The sequence below is a fragment of the Dendrobates tinctorius genome, unplaced genomic scaffold, assembly GCF_039654945.1.
Source record: "Dendrobates tinctorius isolate UK_male_01 unplaced genomic scaffold, ASM3965494v1 ptg000129l, whole genome shotgun sequence".
In the NCBI taxonomy this organism is placed as follows: domain Eukaryota; kingdom Metazoa; phylum Chordata; class Amphibia; order Anura; family Dendrobatidae; genus Dendrobates; species Dendrobates tinctorius.
The window spans coordinates 23270579-23294217 of record NW_027361797.1 but is presented as its reverse complement, the minus strand read 5'-3'; the positions used below and the strand labels follow the sequence as shown (position 1 = coordinate 23294217).

Genomic DNA, 23639 nt, shown 5'->3' with positions numbered 1-23639 from the left:
TGCCCTCCGTTTGTGACTTCTACCATCACTGCTAATATTGGTACCTGGAAGGAACTATCATCTGAGCACATAGAAGCACAGTAAGGCTGGTTTCACATTAGCGTTGAAACAACGCTGCGCACTGCGTCGGTAAGCCCCGCACCGGCTCCCTGCCCGCCCCATCCTGGATCACCGCCTACTATCGCATTTGCACGCATGCGATCGGCGCACCCTATCTTTAGCATAGGGTGCGCAGATCATGCGCTGCCAGTGTGAAAGTAGCGTGCTGCGTACTTTTGACGGTGTTGCATTTCGGCGCGCATGGCTTACCGACGCAGTGCGCAGCGTTGTTTCAAAGCTAATGTGAAACCAGCCTAAGAGAAGCATTTTTTTGGACTGAATCTCAGACAGGTGTAGGGTTGGTAGGGCGAGCTGGGGGGGTGGTCCCTCTTCTTACCGCGCAGAGACGAAACAGAGACAAGATGGAGGCAGGTACTGGGTACAACAGGTCCAAGTTTATTTCTGCGCGCTGTCCATCTGACGGCCCTCGCAACACATCGCCATATCGCTCTCTCTCGGCCCTCCGCATCCAGAGCCGCTTCACGACACAGCACAGTACCTCACTCATGGCCCTCTATATCCAGAGCCGCTTCACACACCGTGTTCCTCGCCGGGGACGTATATATACGTCCTGTCCTTTCTCCTTTCCTGACGTAGTTACAGCTTCCGACACTGTGGCTGCCCTAAGCCAAATCACCAACAGTCCGTTCACTGGTCAGACATCGTACTCTACACGGTGTGCCTATTCCCTTTTAACTCGTCTCTGTTGCGGTGTGTCAGGACCACCCCCCTGTTGTTCTCTCTCCTCAGTCCCCCTGGTTTAGATTCTCCTCACAGCGCACAGACTGTAGCAGTCCTCCTGTCACTGGAGCTCCCCCTGGGGACTGGAACCTTCTGGAACCCTCCCTCAGTATTTATAGCTAACCCGGTTCCTTGAAACTGTCACTGTAACCCCGCCCCCCATGACCAACGGTTTCTAAAGCCCTAAGCTGATGTCAAGTCCTTTGCTCACACTCCTCCCTGCCATCTAATGGTCAACCCAAGGTACTGCACGTCCACTACACTTTCCTAGCTGTTTCCCCACTGTAATAACCGACACCTACCTACACTGTGCAAACCTTTCCTTCTTCTCTCTGACTAGTCCGTCCGTCAGGTCACCTTCCCTACACAGGTAATACCGCATTTGGTATGAACAGTGACTTGAACGGTCAGAACTACTGTCTCAGTGCATTTAGGGATTCATCTGTGCAGATATCATTTTATAAATCTGGATGAGTCACTTATTACACCTTTTTAGATGGTTACTAATTGCATTTTGGAAGCGAGGAATCTAACTTATGTAGGTAAGCATCTCTGCCTGTTTTTGGTTTTAAGTCGCAAATCATGCAGATATGACGAGGAAAACTAAATCTCCGAGCACGCCAAAATATTCGGAGATCACTAGAGCAAAGATGCTACTCGCCAATCACTAGTTTAACTGATACACAACTTGGGTAATAAAAGGGAAGTATAATGCTCACCTGATGGGGTTGCACCTTTGCAATATGTATAGCGCAAACATCAGCTGCTGCAGGACACAGGTCCAAAGACCTAAGAGAAAAGTGGATCAAGGTTTGATGTGTCTAAGTCTGCGCTATTGATGAAGGCTGCCAGATGGAAGATTTTCCTTAAAAGCTTTTATTTTAAATAAGTTTTCAAAGTCAATGCGTTTCGTTCACACAGGACCTCTTTTGTCCTGAAGAAGAGGTCCTGGGTGACTTCGAAACGCATTAACTTCCATCTGGCAGCCCATCAGTAGCGCAGACACATCAAACCTAGATCCACTACTTTAAGGCTCATACTATATACAGAATAAACAATTTTGAGGAAGATGGGAAGTACAATATATAGGAGACATAAAAAACACACTTACCACATTGATTTCTGGGGCTTCATCTTCTCAACCTTTCACAGTAGAAATGGCACATAATTGGGGTCGTTGCTTACAAGATCAGATCACAGACACTAACATTTCAGCTACATTGTGTTTATTTCATGGTTCACAAAAACATTATATATAAAAGTTGCAACAGTTATTTACAATAATTACATGATGTCCATCACGCTGACAATAAATAAAACCACATTGTATCATCATCTCCCCCAAAATGGACAGAAGCTGAGGTTTCCTACCATACTGGTCTGAGAAGGAATCATTTCCCAGTAAGTGTCTAGGGCAGGAGCTCTTGTGGGTGAGATACACTAGCTGTATTTGATGTTCCTGTGTAGATCCTCCACTTCATATCTCCACATAGAACGGAGTACAGGATTGTCCGACAGATCACTGATCTTCACGGCACGGAGAATGGGCTCAGGGCTGCAGGAGAGGACAGAGCCCATCACCATCACATACTTTCCTGTGAAAGAAGAGAAACCGATGTGTCATTCTGATCCAATAATTGACAATATGCAGCTAAAGGTCGGAGTCAGTTCTCCACTTTCAGGAGCCAACTTCCCGTGCACTGATGGACGGCGCAGCCCTGCCCATGGCATATAAACCAGTGCAGGCTGGGCAATCCTTAGCAGGCACTTTCAGGTTTCAGCGTACGTGGCTCCAAAAAAATGCTCTTGTTCGGATATTCGAATAATTTTTGCTTTTTTTTTTTGCAATCTATGGGACTTAATTTTTATGGAATTTTATACACTTTTTTCGCTGATATCAGGGGAAAATTAAAGCAAAATATAAAACACTTTTTTCATTTAGCAGACATCAGCTAAAGACATTTTAAACGGTGTTCCCCTTTCCATAGAAAATATTTTTAGATATTGGGCATTTTTTTCGATGGGGCGTGCCTAGAAACTCAGATTCAGACTGGCAATGTCTCTTTTTTTATTTATATTTGTTTATTGTACTTTTGCCATTTTTTTCATTAATTTTATACACTGTGGCCTCATTGTCTTATGACCTTTTCAGCATAATATATTTTTATTACTGATTTCTGATCATTTTATATATTTGGATATATCACATTTTTTTTTACATTTTTAATTTGGGTTTTAGACTGCAATCTTTTAACGGCTTATACTATTGCACTGCGATACTTTGGTATTGCTGTGTACAGTGTAACTAATGGTCCAACCTGTAACTGAGTTTCATAGGATTACCAAGGTTGCAGCCATGGCGGGGGGCTTGAGAAGGCCATGAATACACACTGGCTCCCCGCAATTGCTGCCAAGGGGAGCCGAAGGTTCCCCATATGAGCTGAGTTAGCTCTAGTTTCTGTCAGATTACTACAGTAACCCTTAAAGGGATTGACCGGTATAAATTGATAAGTCACGCAAAGTGACTGCAGACTTATCAATTTAGACCGGACAACCCCTTTAAGGGGTTAAAGAGGACCTGTCACTTGCCAAAAAGAGATCATTTTTGACCTGCTGTAAATTCCATTTTTCTCCTGAATGTGACATTATTTTCCTTTTCTTCCTGCGACTCTACATCCCTCAGATATGGCCCCTCGTCCACCATATTGTCTTTTTATCCAAGAGAGCGCCTCTTTAAGGGGTTAAATGTAAACATTATTTCACCTTCCTCTCAATGGAAAGTACTAATCAGGGGACTCGTATAAATAGGGCACTAATATATATTCAAGATCACGCTAGTTTTATGCAAACTAATTCACAGAAAAAGAACCCCAATAAACTATATATAAAAAATATACCTTTTATTTAACGTATTAAAATACTGGTGCACAAACAATACCATCACCAAAAAAAGAAAAAGACTCAATAGAAAAGGTCAAAAGGGAAATGCCCGGCCCTACTCTAAAACTCAACAGCACCCTACCTAGCAGCAGAGGTTGGCACCTTAGGCTGGTTTCACATTTGCGTTTTTTAGCGCTGGAAAAAAACGCATACGTGCGCATGCGATTTTTCCCCTATATTTAACATGGGTGCGCATACCTGCGCGCTTGTAAGCGCATGTATGCGATTTTCATGCGCTGCGTTTTTTTGGGGTGTGCGTTGGTATTTTCCAGACGCTGCATGTTGCATTTTTTGGCCCTTGAAAAAATCGCATGCGCACGTATGCGCACGTTTTGCGCTAAAAATGGCCATTATAGCCTATGGATGCGCATACGTGCGCACTGGCATGCGCAGGTATGCGATTTTTTAGTGCTGCGTTTTTTGGGTGGTGTCCACTTTTTATCCTAGTTAGAATCTTCTAAAGTCAAAAAAAAAAAGTCTATATAAAGGAGGTGCCTGCCAAAACTCTGCCACTACTACACTAGACAGATTGAAGAGCAGACATTCAACCAAGAACCCATTATATCAGCAAAGAATGTGAGTATATTACATTATATGCCTGTCCTTTTAAATTATGTATGTACTAATGATTTTTATTATTTTTACATGCAGTATGTCTTCAGAATCTGAGTATTCCCCATCGCGGCAGGAATTGGCGCAAGCAGACCGTGAGGTGATTATTTTCGTGCATCTGGTAAGTATATCTGCTGCTTCTCCAAATCTCTTACGTTTTTTTCAACTTTCAGACATCGTCATCATCATCTGTGGACGGGAATAGTGAGGGCGAAGAGCAGGAGCAGCGAAGCCAAGTCCCGGTGGTGATACGGAATGTAAGTATCAAATGATTTGTAATGTTCTTTATTTTTTTTTTTATCTTCTATTTTTACTCTTTTTTTGTTTCTTTTTTTGTAACTTTTTAGTCAATTTAAATTTGATTATTCTAATGAATGTGTTTTGTCTAGGTTCCACAACGGGATGAAGACGTCTACCTGGATAATGAGCAGCTCATCAGCCTGGTCCAGGAGCGTTCGCCGTTGTGGGACAGCCGTGACCGGCTGTACAAGGACAATGTGGTGACCCGGCGGCTATGGAATGAGGTGGCCGCAGCGTTGATGGATGGCTGGGACAGCGCCACAGCATCCGCCAAAAAGGCGTTTAGTGAGTATTTCCCTGCTCTGTATTGTGCCGCAGTGACTGTTGTCCTTGACGGCACTGTTGGGTTTCGTGCTAGGCGTATTCTAGCAGGAAACCCAACAGTGTCATCGGGGTCTACAGTGACTGCTTTGAGTATTGTATTGCTACATTGTGCCGCAGTGACTGTTGTCCTTGACGGCACTGTTGGGTTTCGTGCTAGGCGTATTCTAGCAGGAAACCCAACAGTGTCATCGTGGTCTACAGTGACTGCTTTGAGTATTGTATTGCTACATTGTGACGCAGTGACTGTTGTCCTTGACGGCACTGTTGGGTTTCGTGCTAGGCGTATTCTAGCAGGAAACCCAACAGTGTCATCGTGGTCTACAGTGACTGCTTTGAGTATTGTATTGCTACATTGTGACGCAGTGACTGTTGTCCTTGACGGCACTGTTGGGTTTCGTGCTAGGTGTATTCTAGCAGGAAACCCAACAGTGTCATCGGGGTCTACAGTGACTGCTTTGAGTATTGTATTGCTACATTGTGCCGCAGTGACTGTTGTCCTTGACGGCACTGTTGGGTTTCGTGCTAGGTGTATTCGAGCAGGAAACCCAACAGTGTCATCGGGGTCTACAGTGACTGCTTTGAGTATTGTATTGCTACATTGTGCCGCAGTGACTGTTGTCCTTGACGGCACTGTTGGGTTTCGTGCTAGGCGTATTCTAGCAGGAAACCCAACAGTGTCATCGTGGTCTACAGTGACTGCTTTGAGTATTGTATTGCTACATTGTGACGCAGTGACTGTTGTCCTTGACGGCACTGTTGGGTTTCGTGCTAGGTGTATTCTAGCAGGAAACCCAACAGTGTCATCGGGGTCTACAGTGACTGCTTTGAGTATTGTATTGCTACATTGTGCCGCAGTGACTGTTGTCCTTGACGGCACTGTTGGGTTTCGTGCTAGGCGTATTCTAGCAGGAAACCCAACAGTGTAATCGGGGTCTACAGTGACTGCTTTGAGTATTGTATTGCTACATTGTGCCGCAGTGACTGTTGTCCTTGACGGCACTGTTGGGTTTCGTGCTAGGTGTATTCGAGCAGGAAACCCAACAGTGTCATCGGGGTCTACAGTGACTGCTTTGAGTATTGTATTGCTACATTGTGCCGCAGTGACTGTTGTCCTTGACGGCACTGTTGGGTTTCGTGCTAGGCGTATTCTAGCAGGAAACCCAACAGTGTCATCGGGGTCTACAGTGACTGCTTTGAGTATTGTATTGCTACATTGTGACGCAGTGACTGTTGTCCTTGACGGCACTGTTTTTTTTTATCAACAGTGGACAAAGTCCGAACACGTTGGCGTTCGATCAAGGACCGCTTCAACAGTGATGTTCGTGCTGAGGGCCAGGTTCGCAGTGGATCTGCGTCAAGGACCAGAACTAGATACCGTCACTATCACGCGTTGCAGTTCCTAAGACCGGTCCTTGCCACAAGATCGTAAGTATTATACATTTTGGGTTTTTATTTTTATTAATCTGTGTTTTTCTAATCCACAGCTGATGCTTCTTGTAAAGGCATGGTAGTAATGATTTTCCTTTCTTCCACAGCACCTGGAGCAGCACCCTGCAACCTGGCCCTGGAGCGGTCCTTCCTCGGACGTCCTCTGACCCGTCCCAGCCATCCGACAGCCAGGAAGCACCTTGCAGGTCCCACACACACACAGCTGGTGACCAGGAAGCTGGGCCATCAGGTGTTCCCCTGTCCCAGGTCTCTGCCACTGGTTATGCGGGCACTACCCGCCAGCGGCAGAGGGCCTTGGACAGGAATGTCTTGCCCGAGTTTATGCATTTGAGCGAGACATTTAATTCCAGCCTCAAGTCACTGTCCGACAGAGTTGAAAGCGGTTTTGCACTGATGGAACGTGGTTTTAACCACTTTGAACACCGCTTCAATTCTGTAGAACAGCGCCTTGACCGTCTGGAGGCCGACCTCAACAGACCAGCACACCATTTTTTTAGTAAGATTGAAAAGGGCATGGCGGAACACCTTAGTCCTGATCAACAGCTGAATGTGCTGCAGGCCTGCAACAATGCTTTCTTGCAGGCTATGCAGCATAATCGGTACGGTCAGCAGTCAGTGGTGTCCTTTCCACCTGTGCCACCATTGACTCGCTTCACCTCACTACCGACTTGTGCTGCATACCACTGCACGGACACCTCTCTTCAAAGCCAGGACACCCACCGTTACACCACCACAAGTCTGAGTGCAGCTGGTCACTTCACCGACACCACCATGGCAAGCGCTGCTCCTGTCTGGAGCACCACCGCCAATCCCATGCATGCGTGGAGCTCAGCCACCACTAGGCAAACATGGAACAGCCCTGCCGCTACAACAACATGTAGTAGCCCTGCCACCACCACTCTGCAAACCTGGACCATCACTGCCGCCACCAGTCCTCCTGCAAGGACGAGCACTGACAACGAAGAGCAGCAGCAGCCACCTCAGCAGCAGCAGCCACCTCAGCAGCAGCCACCTCAGCAGCAGCCGCCACCTCAGCAGCAGCAGCAACCACCTCAGCAGCAGCAGCCACCTCAGCAGCAGCCGCCACCTCAGCAGCAGCCGCCACCTCAGCAGCAGCCGCCACCTCAGCAGCAGCCGCCACCTCAGCAGCAGCCGCCACCTCAGCAGCAGCCGCCACCTCAGCAGCAGCCGCCACCTCAGCAGCAGCCGCCACCTCAGCAGCAGCCGCCACCTCAGCAGCAGCAGCCATACCAGCAGACGGGGGACCTGCATTCCATATTTGCCCCTAGTTCAAGGCGAAATCAATCAAGGCGGGCATTGGGCCAAAGTCGGTCCAGGCACACAAGCCTACGGCGACATGCCATTACAACTAATGTACCTGAACAGATTTCCTCTCCTACAAGTGTTCCTACTTTAATTCCCTTAACTGGACTACCTTCCCCCACAAGTTTTGTTGCCCCTTCCCCTCAAACACCGTCTTCAACTGCAAGTGTTGCATATTCCCTGCACACCCCCAAATTGAAACCATCTGCCCCCAAACGCCGTAAAAAATAATTTTTAGTTTTATTTTTGTGATAAAAAATAAATTTACATTTGTGGTTCACCATTAATAAGTTTCATTAATGTTGTTTGCGCCGCTCACACACACTGATGGGTAAATACATGTTAAAAACAAACCCAAGGGCTAGTATAGTCATATGTGAAATAACATGGACTAGTATAGTCATTCCAAGGCCTAGTGTAATAACTCTAGTTTTACCAAATAGAATCTGGTTTCATGAAAAACAAACTGTGGAAACTTGTCTAAAAAATAAGTTTCTTTCTAGTTTCACCAGTTTGTTTTTTGTGAAACAAGATGCTAGTTGTTAAAAATCGAGTTATTACAGTAGGCCTTGGTATGACTATACTAGGCCGTGGTATTTCACATATTACTATACTACTAGCCCCAAGGCCTACTATACTCATATTTGAAATACCACGGCCTAGTATAGTCATTACAAGGCCTAGTGTAATAACTCTAGTTTTACCAAATATAATCTGGTTTCATGAAAAACAAAATGTTGAAACTTGTCTAAAAAATAAGTTTATTTCTAGTTTCACCAGTTTGTTTTTTGTGAAACAAGATGCTAGTTGTTAAAAATCGAGTTATTACAGTAGGCCTTGGTATGACTATACTAGGCCGTGGTATTTCACATATTACTATACTACTAGCACCAAGGCCTACTATACTCATATTTGAAATACCACGGCCTAGTATATTCATTCCAAGGCCTAGTGTAATAACTCTATTTTTACCAAATAGAATCTGGTTTCATGAAAAACAAACTGTTGAAACTTGTCTAAAAAATAAGTTTCTTTCTAGTTTCACCAGTTTGTTTTTTGTGAAACAAGATGCTAGTTGTTAAAAATCGAGTTATTACAGTAGGCCTTGGTATGACTATACTAGGCCGTGGTATTTCACATATTACTATACTACTAGCCCCAAGGCCTACTATACTCATATTTGAAATACCACGGCCTAGTATAGTCATTACAAGGCCTAGTGTAATAACTCTAGTTTTACCAACTAGAATCTATTTTCAAACTGTTGAAACTTGTCAAGTTTTGTGAAATAAGATACTAGTTTGCCAAAATCGAGTAGGCCTTGTGGCCTTGTTATGACTATACTAGGCCGTGGTATTTCACATATGAATATACTAGTAGGCACAAGGCCTAATATACTCATATTTGAAATACCACGGCCTAGTATAGTCATTCCAAGGCCTAGTGTAACTTACTTGTATTCCCCATGGACTTTCATTGGGGTTGGGTTTTGAGGGTTGTGTTTTGAGAAAATCACATACTTTGTTTTAAACTAGTTGCACAATTTTCGATTGAAAAAAAAATGGTTTCATGATTCATGGCCTGCAGCTTTGCTCATTCCAATATATTTCACGCAGACTAGCAATGCTGAATTTTAACTCATATGTGTATTTACCTGCCCAGGTGTGTGAACATAAAAAAATTCAGTTATACATGGGAAGTTTTTTAATTAATTGGAGTTTAAAAAATATAGTGCACTCAGTAATGGTATCAAATAAGGATTTTTATTACCATAAACAACAACATTACACCATTTCATCTTGCCAGTGCACCCGTCCTACATCAGAAATAAAGTAGGCCGCAAATTTGTCCCTCATTTGGCCAACTTCAACGGATGACCTGAGAGTGTGCTGAGTGAATTCAGGCAATGGGTTAGGAGCATCATCGTCCAGTTCAAAGGTCGGGTGCTCTTTAGCCATCACAAAGTTATGTAGAACCACACAGGCCTTCACCACCTCATCGACTGTTTCAAGTTTAAGATTAATGGCCGTGCCCAGAATTCGCCATCTGGAAACAAGAATCCCAAAAGCACACTCGACAGTTCTTCTGGCCCTGGTCAGCCTGTAATTAAATATTTTTTTGGTGTGGTCCAAGTCCCGGCTGGAGTAGGGTTTCAGTAAGTTTCCGCACATTTGAAAAGCCTCATCGCCAACCATTACAAAGGGCAGTGGCGGAGCTTCGGTGTGAGGAAGAGGCCGTGGCATAGGGAAATTAAATTGGTTGCCATACAACCTCCGGCCCATGTCTGAGTTTTTAAAAGCCTGCGAGTCATTACCACGGCCAAATGCTCCAATGTCCACTGCTACAAACATACATCCGGCATCCGCAATTGCAATGAGTACTATTGAAAAGTACTTTTTGTAATTATAGTACTCAGATCCCGTTCTTTGGGGTTTGATGATCCGTATGTGTTTCCCATCAACAGCTCCCAAACAGTTGGGAAAATTGCATACTGTCCAGAATTTGTCAGCAATTTCCATCCACTTTTCAGCGGTGGGCAGGGGCATAAATTCTGGGCAAAGAACATTCCAGAGAGCCCGGCAGGTGTCAGCAACAATTCCAGACAAGGTAGAGATTCCAATACGGTACTGGAAGTGTAGTGAGGATAGGGTTTCTCCAGTCGCCAGGAATCTGTGAACAGACAAAGAAGTAAAATTAATATTTATGTATATTATTTTTAAAAACTATAAAATAAGATATTAGTACATTCACGAAAACTAATTACCCAAGGTTTTGAATACTAAATTTCCAAAAAAAAACATCAGACCACACCCCTTTGTTTTTAAAACATACCGTAATGTCACCAGTAGCCGTTCTTCAGGAGGAATCGCAAGACGGAGCTGTGTGTCCTGTCTCCGGATGGATTGTTGGACACGAGCAAGCAAATCCATGAAACTTTCGTGGGACATCCGGATATAATCATTAAATTTCTCCGGGTTTGCACGTAGCTCGCTGTAGAGGGTGTGGTATGCCCCACGGCTCTCCCGGAGTTCAACAATCGGATGTATCCACATACGCCGCCGTCTTCGCTGCCTCTCTCTCTTCCTTTGTTCATGGCAAGCAACTGCATACGCCTGAGCCATCGCGATGTCCAAATCCAAGTTGAAGTGAAAACTCTTCCAGCGCAGATCCATGGTCACGAGAAGAATCAAGCAAATGTGAAGAATACTGTAGACAAGGTCTATATATATTAACATACCACACCCACAATGAAGTCCCATTGGTCTTGTGTGTTGTTGAATGGTTGTATTTTCTTTTTTGTGGGGTTTTTCCAAAATCTGTAAAAAAACGCAAACGCACAAAAAACGCATACAAACGCGCAAAAACGCTGCGTTTTTTTCCTGCATGCGCATTAAAATGCTGGAAAAAAACGCAGCGTTTGTATGCATTTGTATGCGTTTTTTTAATGCGTTTTTTTGCGGGAAAAACGCGCTGCAAAAAAAAGCAAGTGTGAAACTAGCCTTATACTTGCGCAATGGAGCCCCCGCTCACCGTCGGCTGATGGTGAGTGGGGGCGCCACTGTGCAGGTATAGGGTGCCAACCTCCGCTGCTAGTTACGGTGCTGTTGAATTTTAGAGTAGGGCCAGGCATTTCCCTTGACCTTTTCTATTGAGTCTTTTTCTTTTTTTGGTGATGGTATTGTGTTTGTGCACCCGTATTTTAACGATATGTTAATAAAAGGTATAATTTAGTTTATTGGGGTTCTTTTTCTGTGAATTAGTGTTCATACTCTAACTATCCTTTTGTACTGTGAATTATTTATTTTCTATGCAAACTACCAAGCTAGACAAATAAAATATACATAATGTAAACCATACGCTTTCCGGGAATTGCCCCTTGTTGCTATAATAGCGTGTAAACAATATGTAACATATGGAAGTTATGGTTTCCAGAGAACTCTGCGAGGTCAACATATGGTTTATAGTGAACAAGAAACAGAAAGTGAAAACCAAGAGGCTACAAAAAAATCTGGAAGTAAAACATAATGCTGAGTCCCAGATGAAGGCAATGTCTGCAGCAGCTCTTCCTTCTCAACCATTTACCTACAGACAACCCTCCTGCTATTAAAGGCTTGTTTACATGCTGTATTTTTCAGGCGTAAAAAAGATTTAAAGTACCAGAAAAGTGAATGAGATTTCTGAATTCTCATGCTGATTATTTTTTCTTGTGCATGTCAACCATCAAAGCGTTTTTTTCTAATCTGCAGCATGTCAATTCTTTGAGAATTTTTTAGCCATTAAAATGAATGGGAAAAAAAAAGTGCAAGTAACAGCTGATCAGAAACGCGTTTATTTTCCGCATAGTTTTTCCTGCCCAATACTCTGGTTTTTGGTGCAGAGAATTATAAAGAGAAAGACTAAAGTTCCCCATATTTACGGACTGTACGGGAATTTACATGGATCGGCCGACCCTGACCCCTCACCACGTGAATACATAGTAATGATAGCCAAGACTTCATAGTAAACAATGCTTCTGAAGTCACCACAGATTACAATTATACTGAGGGAAAAAATCAGGTGTTTTCTCCAGGTGCCATTACAGGGACTTTCCGTCTGGCCTCGCGTTTTCAGTAATTCCGCTGCCTCCTTCCTTATACTACAATTTTTGAGATGTGCCTGGAGGAATCATCTACCAGCATTACGAGGGGATACTTGGGGCATCTTAGGTGGTACGTGGGACATCACAGAGATTGTGATCATTATGGGTCAGTAGAAATGCTGCTCCTCAGGCTGCAACCCACTATACACCCAAACCAATCATAATAAAGATTTAGGTAAAGTTTTCTGACGCCAGACTAGTACAGAAGTCACCGTAGAACACCAACTGTTGGCTACATACAATCGTGGCCAACATTTGTGAGACTGACAAGTTTTTGCTTTTCACAATTTGTCTGCTGCTTCAGTGTTTTTAGATCTTTTAGTCAGACGCTTCCATGGTTGGTTACTGAAGTACAACCATTTCATACGTATTTAAACATTTCAGCAGCCGCATACAGTAAAATCACAGCGTGACCTGACAAAATATAATATTGTGAGGAACTGAAATACTTTCCCAGCACAGATGACTAGTTACCTCAATTTATGTTGTATTTACATGCAATGACCTTATCTGGTGGGGGAATATGTGCCTTTCTTTCTCTCGACAGGGGGGCCACTTGGGTTCACACCACTCCAGACTGGCCAGAGACTTCACTGGCTTTGAATTCAATGTACATTGGTGAAGGGGGTTGGAATGTTGGATTTGGTTAGGGGGTTGGGAGTAGAGTTGAGACTTGATGGGGGAGAGCAGTTGTGTCTGGGGATCTGAAGCAAAAGGAGCAGAGTTAAGGCCGCTCCTGGAACCCATGAATGGACTATCGAACTTGGAACTAAGTTTTCTCGGGCTTCGGTCGTGAGATCTATATTCCCCTAGGAATTATCCCATGGGCTATTTTTACTAACTTGTTGCTGATCCCGTGGACTGGGGGCATTACATTGGGGTCATCTACCTGGACTTACTGAAATGCTTGTATGGATACAAAAAAAACTTGTTGCATAGTTAACCTGCCTAGGTGATAACCAACACCCACAACTCTAGATCTTCACAAGTGGTGACAGCAGTGGGATCACCTATCTCTGAACAGCGTAACAGAGAAAGTTACTGATGGTGACTTGGCAGAAGAGATGGCAGACTCCATCTACAAGAAACTCAAGTAGGAGCAGCTGAGAGCCCTGTGCTCTGTGAGAGAGCTGGGGTGGTCGATGGCGGACAACCGGATGATCCTAATACAACGCTTGGACGAGTGGGATCGAGATCACCCACAGGAGGAGATCAGTCCAGATGTAGAAGAGGACAGCCCAGTGGACGGACAACAGCCGTGGGCAATCATTCCGATGGCAGAGGATCGATTGACCGAGTTGGGGCGGGTGCTGGCTGCGCTAGGAGAGCAGGCCACAGAAAGAGAACGGGCGGCTGTGATAAGCAAATATCTGGGTGTCCATGTAGCCGTAACCCCACCACGCTCTGCGCAGATGACAGTGGATAACGGGAGAGGGGGACCCGCATCTTTGAGGTACCGGGACATGCCACAGTTTAATGAAGACACTACGGGTATTGATGACCATCTTCGATTAGTTGAGAACCTCTGCCTGCTTCATGAGGTGTCCATTGAGGACTGGCCAAGATTTTTGAGTGTTGGCCTGACCGGGAAAGCCAGAGAAGCTTTTAATAACTTGTCTTCTGGGGATCAGAGGTGTTACGCTACCATTCGCAGCGCATTACTGGAGAGGTATGCCGTCACACCTGAAACCTACCGGAGGAAGTTTCCGGAGACTGAAAAGCCCAATGCACATACGCATCGGGAGTTTGCCAACACATTACGTACAGCATGTGCTCGGTGGATCGAAGGACTGGGAGCTCGGGAAACTGAACATGTCTTGGATATATTCATGCGGGAGCAATTTATGTCCAAGCTCTCACGTGACCTACAGGAATGGGTGGCGGATAGAAAACCACGGAGTTTGGCGGAGGCTGCAAGATTGGCTGATTGGTCTGCCAATCGTCCAGGGCGGTGTGGGAGAACAGCTCCGGCAAGTCTGGAACAGGGGCTTCCCGAGAGGCCAGCGAGACCCATGGTCCAGCGAGAGGAGGAACTGCGAGGATTTCGTACTCTACAAAGAGGGGGAGGTCTCCAAAAACCCCAAGTACGGCCAGCATCAGGGCGAGGGGGATTAAGCTGCCATAACTGTGGACGCATGGGACACTTCGCCAGGGAATGCCGGGCCCATTCGGGTCCACGTCATCTGCATTTCCAACCTGTGAACAGTGTACTGCAATGGGGCTGGAATGCTGGGGGTGAGAAAAGAGGGGGAGGTTCCCCAAAACTCCAAGTACGGCCCACATCAGGGCGAGGTGGATTAAGCTGCCATAACTGCGGACGCAGGGGACACTTCGCCAGGGAATGCCGGGCACATTCGAGTCCACGTAGCTGGAGGAGAATCTCTGAACATTCGGACAGCCCGACTACATTTAGACTGGGGACACAGCAAGGGAATTTACATTTAGACTGGGGACACAGCAAGGGAATGGTGGATGTGGAGGTAGTGCGACACCTACCTGTGGATGTGTTGCTGGGCAACAACTTAGGAGCAGGGTTGGTGTGCCACTGGACCAGTGTCACAACCCGAAGCCAAGGACTCATTCCCGCTGCATCAGAAGACCTCGACATGCCAAATAACCTCCCGCCAGTGTGGGAGAGACCACGGCAATGCTGATGGACTATCGAGACAAACTGAGGAAGCCAAGAACTCTGGTAATTGTCGTCAGGAGGATAGTCAATTTCATGAATTGGAGCCAAATACTTGCCGTGCTGGAAAAGTGGGGGAGGAATGTGAGGAACTGAAATACTTTCCCAGCACAGATGACTAGTTACCTCAATTTATGTTGTATTTACATGCAATGACCTTATCTGGTGGGGGAATATGTGCCTTTCTTTCTCTCGGCAGGGGGGCCACTTGGGTTCACACCACTCCAGACTGGCCAGAGACTTCACTGGCTGTGAATTCAATGTACATTGGTGAAGGGGGATGGAATGTTGGATTTGGTTAGGGGGTTGGGAGTAGAGTTGAGAGACTTGATGGGGGAGAGCAGTTGTGTCTGGGGATCTGAAGCAAAAGGAGCAGAGTTAAGGCCGCTCCTGGAACCCATGAATGGACTATCGAACTTGGAAATAAGTTTTCTCGGGCTTCGGTCGTGAGATCTATATTCCCCTAGGAATTATCCCATGGGCTATTTTTACTAACTTGTTGCTGATCCCGTGGACTGGGGGCATTACATTGGGGTCATCTACCTGGACTTAAGGTACTGTCACACTTAGCGATGTACCAGCGATCCCGACCAGCGATATGACGCGGTCAGGATCGCTGGTACATCGCTAAGTGGTCGCTAGTGAGCTGCCACACAGGCAGATCTCACCAGCGACATCGCTGGAGACGGGGATCGCTACTTACCTATCACACCAGGCGATCCTGCGTCCTCCCGCCCGGCTCCACGCGTCGCTCGTCGTCACAGCAGGAAGCGCCGCAGGAAGCTGACGACGAGAAACAGTCCAGGACGTTCTCGCGCGATCAGCGATAACCAGCGGGGGAGCGGTCGGAGGTAAATATCAGACACAGCGATATCGCTAGCAATATCGCTATAACGTCACTAGTTATAGCGATATTGCTAGCGATATCGCTTAGTGTGACATGCCCTTTACTGAAATGCTTGTATGGATACAAAAAAAACTTGTTGCATCGTTAACCTGCCTAGGTGATTACCAACACCCACAACTCTATGAGGTTCTCGCGGTGACGTCAGTGAGGTGAAAGGAGTTCATTGCGAGGCACTCAGCAAGCACACACAGCTCAGTGTCTCTGCTGGATGACAGGCTGTATAGTCACATCATGCAACCTGCCATCCAAATGTAGCAGAGCTAGATGCGTCATGGGACAATTGGGTTATCCTCTCGTCGGACAGGTGAGGAATATGGTTGTTTATTGTTTTAATTCTTTTACAGGAGACACTGGCTTCAGTGGATTGGGTGTTGCAATGAGTATATGCGTTTTTGGTAAATTTAGTTTCATTAAAGGAGTCTGTCACCATTTCAAATAAAGGATTTTATTCTGGGTGTTAAACTGTTAAAAAAAAAAAAAAAAAGTGACTATGGGGTTAGCAATATGGACGATTAATAGATGCCTTTCCATTGCTAACCTCCAGGCTTGAGGTCACCTGACAATACAAAGGTGACATCAACCACATTATTATCACCCCACTTGCCACCGCATCAGGGAAAATGGGAAGAGCGAGGCCAAGTGTCAGAATTGGAGCAACTTATAGACGTCTCATTTCTGGGGGCTATTAATATCAAAGCACAGCTGTCTGCCTAGGCTTTGCTGGTTATTAATTACAGGACCCTGCTTCATTTTTTTTTTTTAGGGGGGGGGCAAGAATTGCTCTATGTAAAAACTCATTTTAAAATCGGATTGCATTTGCATGGAAATCGAATGCTAGGTGTTTTAAAAATCGGAATGTCCTCGCATCAAACTTGCATGACACTTGTCCCATTTTTCTGGACCGAAATTGGACGTTTTGTTTTTTTTTTTTTAAATTGGTGATGGGTATGAGCTCTCTTGGACAAATCCTGAATGATGGAGACCCATTCTTGTCTATTCCGTGTTTATCACAATTTCTGTATTCTTGTTTGTCCAGCCTGTTTTTGAGGATTGACCACATGCTCTCAACGGGACTGAGATCTGGCGAGTTTCCAGGACTTTAACCTAAAATTTCAATGTTTTGTTCGCCGAGGTACTTAGCTATCACTTTCGTCTTGTGACATGGTCTCCATCATACTGGAAAATGCATTGCTTATCCCCAAATAGCACTAAGTCACAAGGCAAAATAGAGAAGAATGGGTTGTCCAAATAAGGGTCAACACTGTAAATATTGAGTTTTTGCATAAACGTGATGCATTTGTCCATAAAAGTGTAAAATCCTATAAAATGCTGATAACTGTACTTCTGTAAAGACAGAAACATCCGAGTAACAGATCTAAAAACACTGAATCAGACATTGTGAAAAAAAAGAAAATTTGTGTCAGTCTTAAAACTTTTGGCCACAACTGTACAATACCGTGGCACCTGTCTGCTGTGGCGCACGATACTGGGTTTTAGGGATAGATATCAATGTCTCAGGCATCATTCACATGATTGATTATGTTGTACGTGTGAAGTCAGCGTTTTTACTGACGGCACAGTAAAGCATTTTATGGAGCTTTTCATGTCAGGAATTTGCATTTTGGAACGAACCCAAAATAAATTTTTTTTTTTTTTTTTTTTTAAAAGTACACAGGCACCACTAAATCACTGTGCTCTCTGGTTCTTTGAAGACGCTTGGGAAAACCTTCACAACTTTTTTTTGTGTGTGTGCATACGATAAAAATGGACACCGATAGAACAGATCCACCTTGACGGAAATGTAAATACGCTGTCATAAACTCACCAGTTTTTGCACTTATTTTAATCCCGCTGCTCCCATCTATTCCATAGGGAGGCTGTGCGGGCCTCACGCAGTGTGTGGGCAGGGAGGCTGTGCGGGCCTCACGCAGTGTGTGGGCAGGGAGGCTGTGCGGGCCTCACGCAGTGTGTGGGCAGGGAGGCTGTGCGGGCCTCACGCAGTGTGTGGGCAGGGAGGCTGTGCGGGCCTCACGCAGTGTGTGGGCAGGGAGGCTGTGCGGGCCTCACGCAGTGTGTGGGCAGGGAGGCTGTGCGGGCCTCACGCAGTGTGTGGGCAGGGAGGCTGTGCGGGCCTCACGCAGTGTGTGGGCAGGGAGGCTGTGCGGGCCTCACGCAGTGTGTGGGCAGGGAGGCTGTGCGGGGCTCATGCTGTATATGAGGAAGCTGTGCGGGGCTCACGCAGTGTGTGGGCAGGGAGGCTGTGCGGGGCTCACGCAGTGTGTGGGCAGGGAGGCTGTGCGGGCCTCACGCAGTGTGTGGGCAGGGAGGCTGTGCGGGCCTCACGCAGTGTGTGGGCAGGGAGGCTGTGCGGGCCTCACGCAGTGTGTGGGCAGGGAGGCTGTGCGGGCCTCACGCAGTGTGTGGGCAGGGAGGCTGTGCGGGCCTCACGCAGTGTGTGGGCAGGGAGGCTGTGCGGGGCTCATGCTGTATATGAGGAAGCTGTGCGGGGCTCACGCAGTGTGTGGGCAGGGAGGCTGTGCGGGGCTCACGCAGTGTGTGGGCAGGGAGGCTGTGCGGGGCTCACGCAGTGTGTGGGCAGGGAGGCTGTGCGGGGCTCACGCAGTGTGTGGGCAGGGAGGCTGTGCGGGGCTCACGCAGTGTGTGGGCAGGGAGGCTGTGCGGGGCTCACGCAGTGTGTGGGCAGGGAGGCTGTGCGGGGCTCACGCAGTGTGTGGGCAGGGAGGCTGTGCGGGGCTCACGCAGTGTGTGGGCAGGGAGGCTGTGCGGGGCTCACGCAGTGTGGGCAGGGAGGCTGTGCGGGGCTCACGCAGTGTGGGCAGGGAGGCTGTGCGGGGCTCACGCAGTGTGGGCAGGGAGGCTGTGCGGGGCTCACGCAGTGTGGGCAGGGAGGCTGTGCGGGGCTCACGCAGTGTGGGCAGGGAGGCTGTGCGGGGCTCACGCAGTGTGGGCAGGGAGGCTGTGCGGGGCTCACGCAGTGTGGGCAGGGAGGCTGCGGGGGCCTCACGCAATGTATATGGGGAGGCTGTGTGAGTCTCATGCAGTATATGGGGAGTCTGTGTGGGGCTCATGCTGTATATGGGGAGGCTGTGTGGGGCTCATGCAGTATATAGGGAGGCTGTGTGGGGCTCATGCAGTGTATATAGGGAGGCTGTGTGGGGCTCATGCTGTATATAGGGAGGCTGTGTGGGGCTCATGCAGTATATGGGGAGGCTGTGTGGGGCTCATGCTGTATATAGGGAGGCTGTGTGGGGCTCATGCTGTATATAGGGAGGCTGTGTGGGGCTCATGCTGTATATAGGGAGGCTGTGTGGGGCTCATGCTGTATATAGGGAGGCTGTGTGCGGCTCATGCTGTATATAGGGAGGCTGTGTGGGGCTCATGCTGTATATAGGGAGGCTGTGTGGGGCTCATGCTGTATATAGGGAGGCTGTGTGGGGCTCATGCTGTATATAGGGAGGCTGTGTGGGGCTCATGCTGTATATAGGGAGGCTGTGTGGGGCTCATGCTGTATATAGGGAGGCTGTGTGGGGCTCATGCTGTATATAGGGAGGCTGTGTGGGGCTCATGCTGTATATAGGGAGGCTGTGTGGGGCTCATGCTGTATATAGGGAGGCTGTGTAGGGCTCACGCAGTGTGTATTGGGAGGCTGTGTGGGGCTCATGCTGTATAAGGGGAGGCTGTGTGGGGCTCATGCAGTATATAGGGAGGCTGTGTGGGGCTCATGCAGTATATAGGGAGGCTGTGTGGGGCTCATGCTGTATATGGGGAGGCTGTGTGGGGCTCACGCAGTGTGTATTGGGAGGCTGTGTGGGGCTCATGCTGTATAAGGGGAGGCTGTGTGGGGCTCATGCAGTATATAGGGAGGCTGTGTGGGGCTCATGCTGTATATGGGGAGGCTGTGTGGGGCTCACGCAGTGTGTATTGGGAGGCTGTGTGGGGCTCATGCTGTATAAGGGGAGGCTGTGTGGGGCTCATGCAGTATATAGGGAGGCTGTGTGGGACTCATGCTACAGCCCCCTATATACATATAGGGAGGCTGTGCGGGGCTCATGCTATATATGGGGAGGCTGTGTGGGGCTCATGCAGTATATGGGGAGGCTGTGTGGGGCTCATGCTGTATATGGGGAGGCTGTGTGGGGCTCATGCTATATATGGGGAGGCTGTGTGGGGCTCACGCAGTGTGTATTGGGAGGCTGTGTGGGGCTCATGCAGTATATGGGGAGGCTGTGTGGGGCTCATGCAGTATATGGGGAGGCTGTGTGGGGCTCATGCAGTATAAGGGGAGGCTGTGTGGGGCTCATGCAGTGTGTATTGGGAGGCTGTGTGGGGCTCATGCTGTATAAGGGGAGGCTGTGTGGGGCTCATGCAGTATATAGGGAGGCTGTGTGGGGCTCACGCAGTATATGGGGAGGCTGTGTGGGGCTCACGCAGTGTGTATTGGGAGGCTGTGTGGGGCTCATGCTGTATATGGGGAGGCTGTGTGGGGCTCATGCAGTATATAGGGAGGCTGTGTGGGGCTCATGCAGTATATAGGGAGGCTGTGTGGGGCTCATGCTGTATAAGGGGAGGCTGTGTGGGGCTCATGCAGTATATAGGGAGGCTGTGTGGGGCTCATGCAGTGTATATAGGGAGGCTGTGTGGGGCTCATGCAGTGTATATAGCAGGGGTCCTCAAACTACGGCCCGCGGGCCACATGCGGCCCGCCAAGGACTTTTATCCGGCCCCCCGCCAGGCCGACATTGAACTTATGAACTGCACTGCAGTTCAATGCCGGCGGGCCCTGTAATCGCGGGCGGGACGAGGCGCCGAGGAAAGGCGTTACGCAGCCCTCCGTATGCAGCAGAGCACAGTGCACACAGACGGCCTGATTATCAACACGCCGCCTGCGCGGCCTGATGACGTCACACCGCCTGTGGGCCTGTGCAGGAAGAAGAATGAGATGAGCGGGCGTCTCTTCAGAGCAGCGGGGGACATAGGTGAGTACTTTTTTTTTTTTAACGCCGGGTCCTATTGGGGTCATTTACCTGCCTAATGGGGACATGTGCTGCCTATTGGGGACATTTATCTGCCTAATGGGGACATTTACCTGCCTAATGGGGACCTGTGCTGCCTAATGGGGACATGTGTTGCCTAATGGGGACATTTACCTGCCAATTGGGGACCTGTGCTGCCTATTGGGGACCTGTGCTGCCTATTGGGGACCTGTGCTGCCTATTGGGGACATTTGTCTGCCTAATGGGGACATTTACCTGCCTAATGGGGACATTTACCTGCCTAATGGGGACATTTACCTGCCTATTGGGGACCTGTGCTGCCTAATGGGGACATTTACCTGCCTATTGGAGACCTGTGCTGCCTAATGGGGACCTGTGCTGCCTAATGGGGACATTTACCTGCCTAATGGGGGACCCGTGCTGCCTAATGGGGACTGTGCTGCCTATTGGGGACTTGTTCTGCCTAATGGGGACATTTACCTGCCAATTGGGGACCTGTGCTGCCTAATGGGGACCTGTGCTGCCTAATGGGGACATTTATCTTCCTAATGGGGACATTTACCTGCCTAATGGGGACCTGTGTTGCCTAATGGGGACATTTACCTGCCTATTGGGGACCTGTGCTGCCTAATGGGGACATTTACCTGCCTATTGGGGACCTGTGCTGCCTAATGGGGACCTGTGCTGTCTAATGGGGACATTTACCTGCCTAATGGGGACATTTACCTGCCTAATGGGGACTGTGCTGCCTATTGGGGACCTGTGCTGCCTAATGGGGACTGTGCTGCCTAATGGGGACATTTACCTGCCTATTGGGGACATCTACCTGCCTATTGGGGACATCTACCTGCCTATTGGGGACATCTACCTGCCTAATGGGGACATCTACCTGACTATTGGGGACATTTGCCTGCCTAATGGGGGACCTGTGCTGCCTAATGGGGACCTGTGCTGCCTATTGGGGACATTTACCTGCCTATTGGGGACCTTTACCTGCCTATTGGGGACATTTACCTGCCTATTGGGGACATTTACCTGCCTATTGGGGACATTTACCTGCCTATTGGGGACATTTACCTGCCTAATGGGGACATTTACCTGACTATTGGGGACCTGTGCTGCCTATTGGGGACATTTATCTGCCTAATGGGGACATCTACCTGCCTACTGGAGACTTGTGCTGCCTAATGGGGACCTGTGCTGCCTAATGGGGACATTTACCTGCCTAATGGGGACTTGTGCTGCCTAATGGGGACTGTTCTGCCTATTGGGGACCTGTGCTGCCTAATGGGGACCTGTGCTGCATATTGGGGGCATTTACCTGCCTATTGGGGACCTGTGCTGCCTAATGGGGACCTGTGCTGCCTAATGGGGACATTTACCTGCCTATTGGGGACTTGTGCTGCCTAATGGGGACCTGTGCTGCCTAATGGGGACCGTTACCTGCCTAATTTGGACATTTACCTGCCTATTAGGGACCTGTGCTGCCTATTGGGGACATTTACCTGCCTATTGGGGACCTTTGCTGCCTATTGGGGACATTTACCTGCCTATTGGGGACCTTTGCTGCCTATTGGGGACATTTACCTGCCTATTGGGGACCTGTGCTGCCTATTGGGGACATTTACCTGCCTATTGGGGACCTATGCTGCCTATTGGGGACATTTACCTGTCTATTGGGGACCTGTGCTGCCTATTGGGGACATTTACCTGCCTTTTAGGGACCATTGTTGCCTATTGGGGATTCTTGCACCACACCAGTCTGAGCCTGAGGTAAAAGTAGAGTTCCACCAATATGGGCACTGGTGAGGCTGCATTGATAGGCACTGATCAGACTGCATTGATGTGCACTCATCAGGCTGCGCTGATGGGCACTGATCAGGCTGCATTGATAGGCACTGATCAGGCTGCATTGATAGGCACTGATCGGGCTGCATTGATGGGCACTGATCAGGCTGCACTGATGGGCACTGATCAGGCTGCATTGATGGGCACTGATCAGGCCGCATTGATGGGCACTGATCAGGCCGCATTGATGGGCACTGATCAGGCTACATTGATGGGCACTGATCAGGCTACATTGATGGGCACTGGTCAGGCTGCATTGATGGGCACTGGTCAGGCTGCATTGATGGGCACTGATCAGGCTGCATTGATGGGCACTGATCAGGCTGCATTGATGGGCACTGATCAGGCTGCATTGATGGGCACTGATCAGGCTGCATTGATGGGCACTGATCAGGCTGCATTGATGGGCACTGATCAGGCTGCATTGATGGGCAGTGCAGTTTGTATGTCTCTGTGTGGGCAATTTTATTGCTGGTATATTGTTTTTGTAGCGCTGTATATATGTTGGTATTTTACTAATAGCAATTTTGAATCCCTAGGAAACAATGATATCAAGAAAGAGAAAAAATTGACTCGAAGTGTAGGATATTCGAAGAACCCCAAAAATCGGTAAGTTTGATGATTTAACTTCATTTTTAATATTGTATTTGTTCCTATTTTTGTTTTATTACCTCTAAATAAGATATGTGCAGTGTGCACAGGAATTTATTCATAATTTTTTTTAAACTATATTCCGGCCCTCCAATGGTCCGAGGG

At 47.9% G+C, this 23639-nt stretch overlaps 1 protein-coding gene across 1 annotated transcript in view; it reads right to left on the bottom strand.

The window, feature by feature from the left end:
- Positions 1 to 2049: 2049 nt before the first annotated feature.
- RMI2 (RecQ mediated genome instability 2) overlaps positions 2050 to 23639 on the bottom strand; it is a 31844-nt gene continuing 10254 nt past the window's right edge. The window contains exon 2 of the mRNA XM_073542858.1: positions 2050 to 2435. Coding sequence (XP_073398959.1) covers positions 2281 to 2435 — 155 coding nt within the window. The 3' untranslated portion in view covers positions 2050 to 2280. The remainder of the gene's footprint in view (positions 2436 to 23639) is intronic.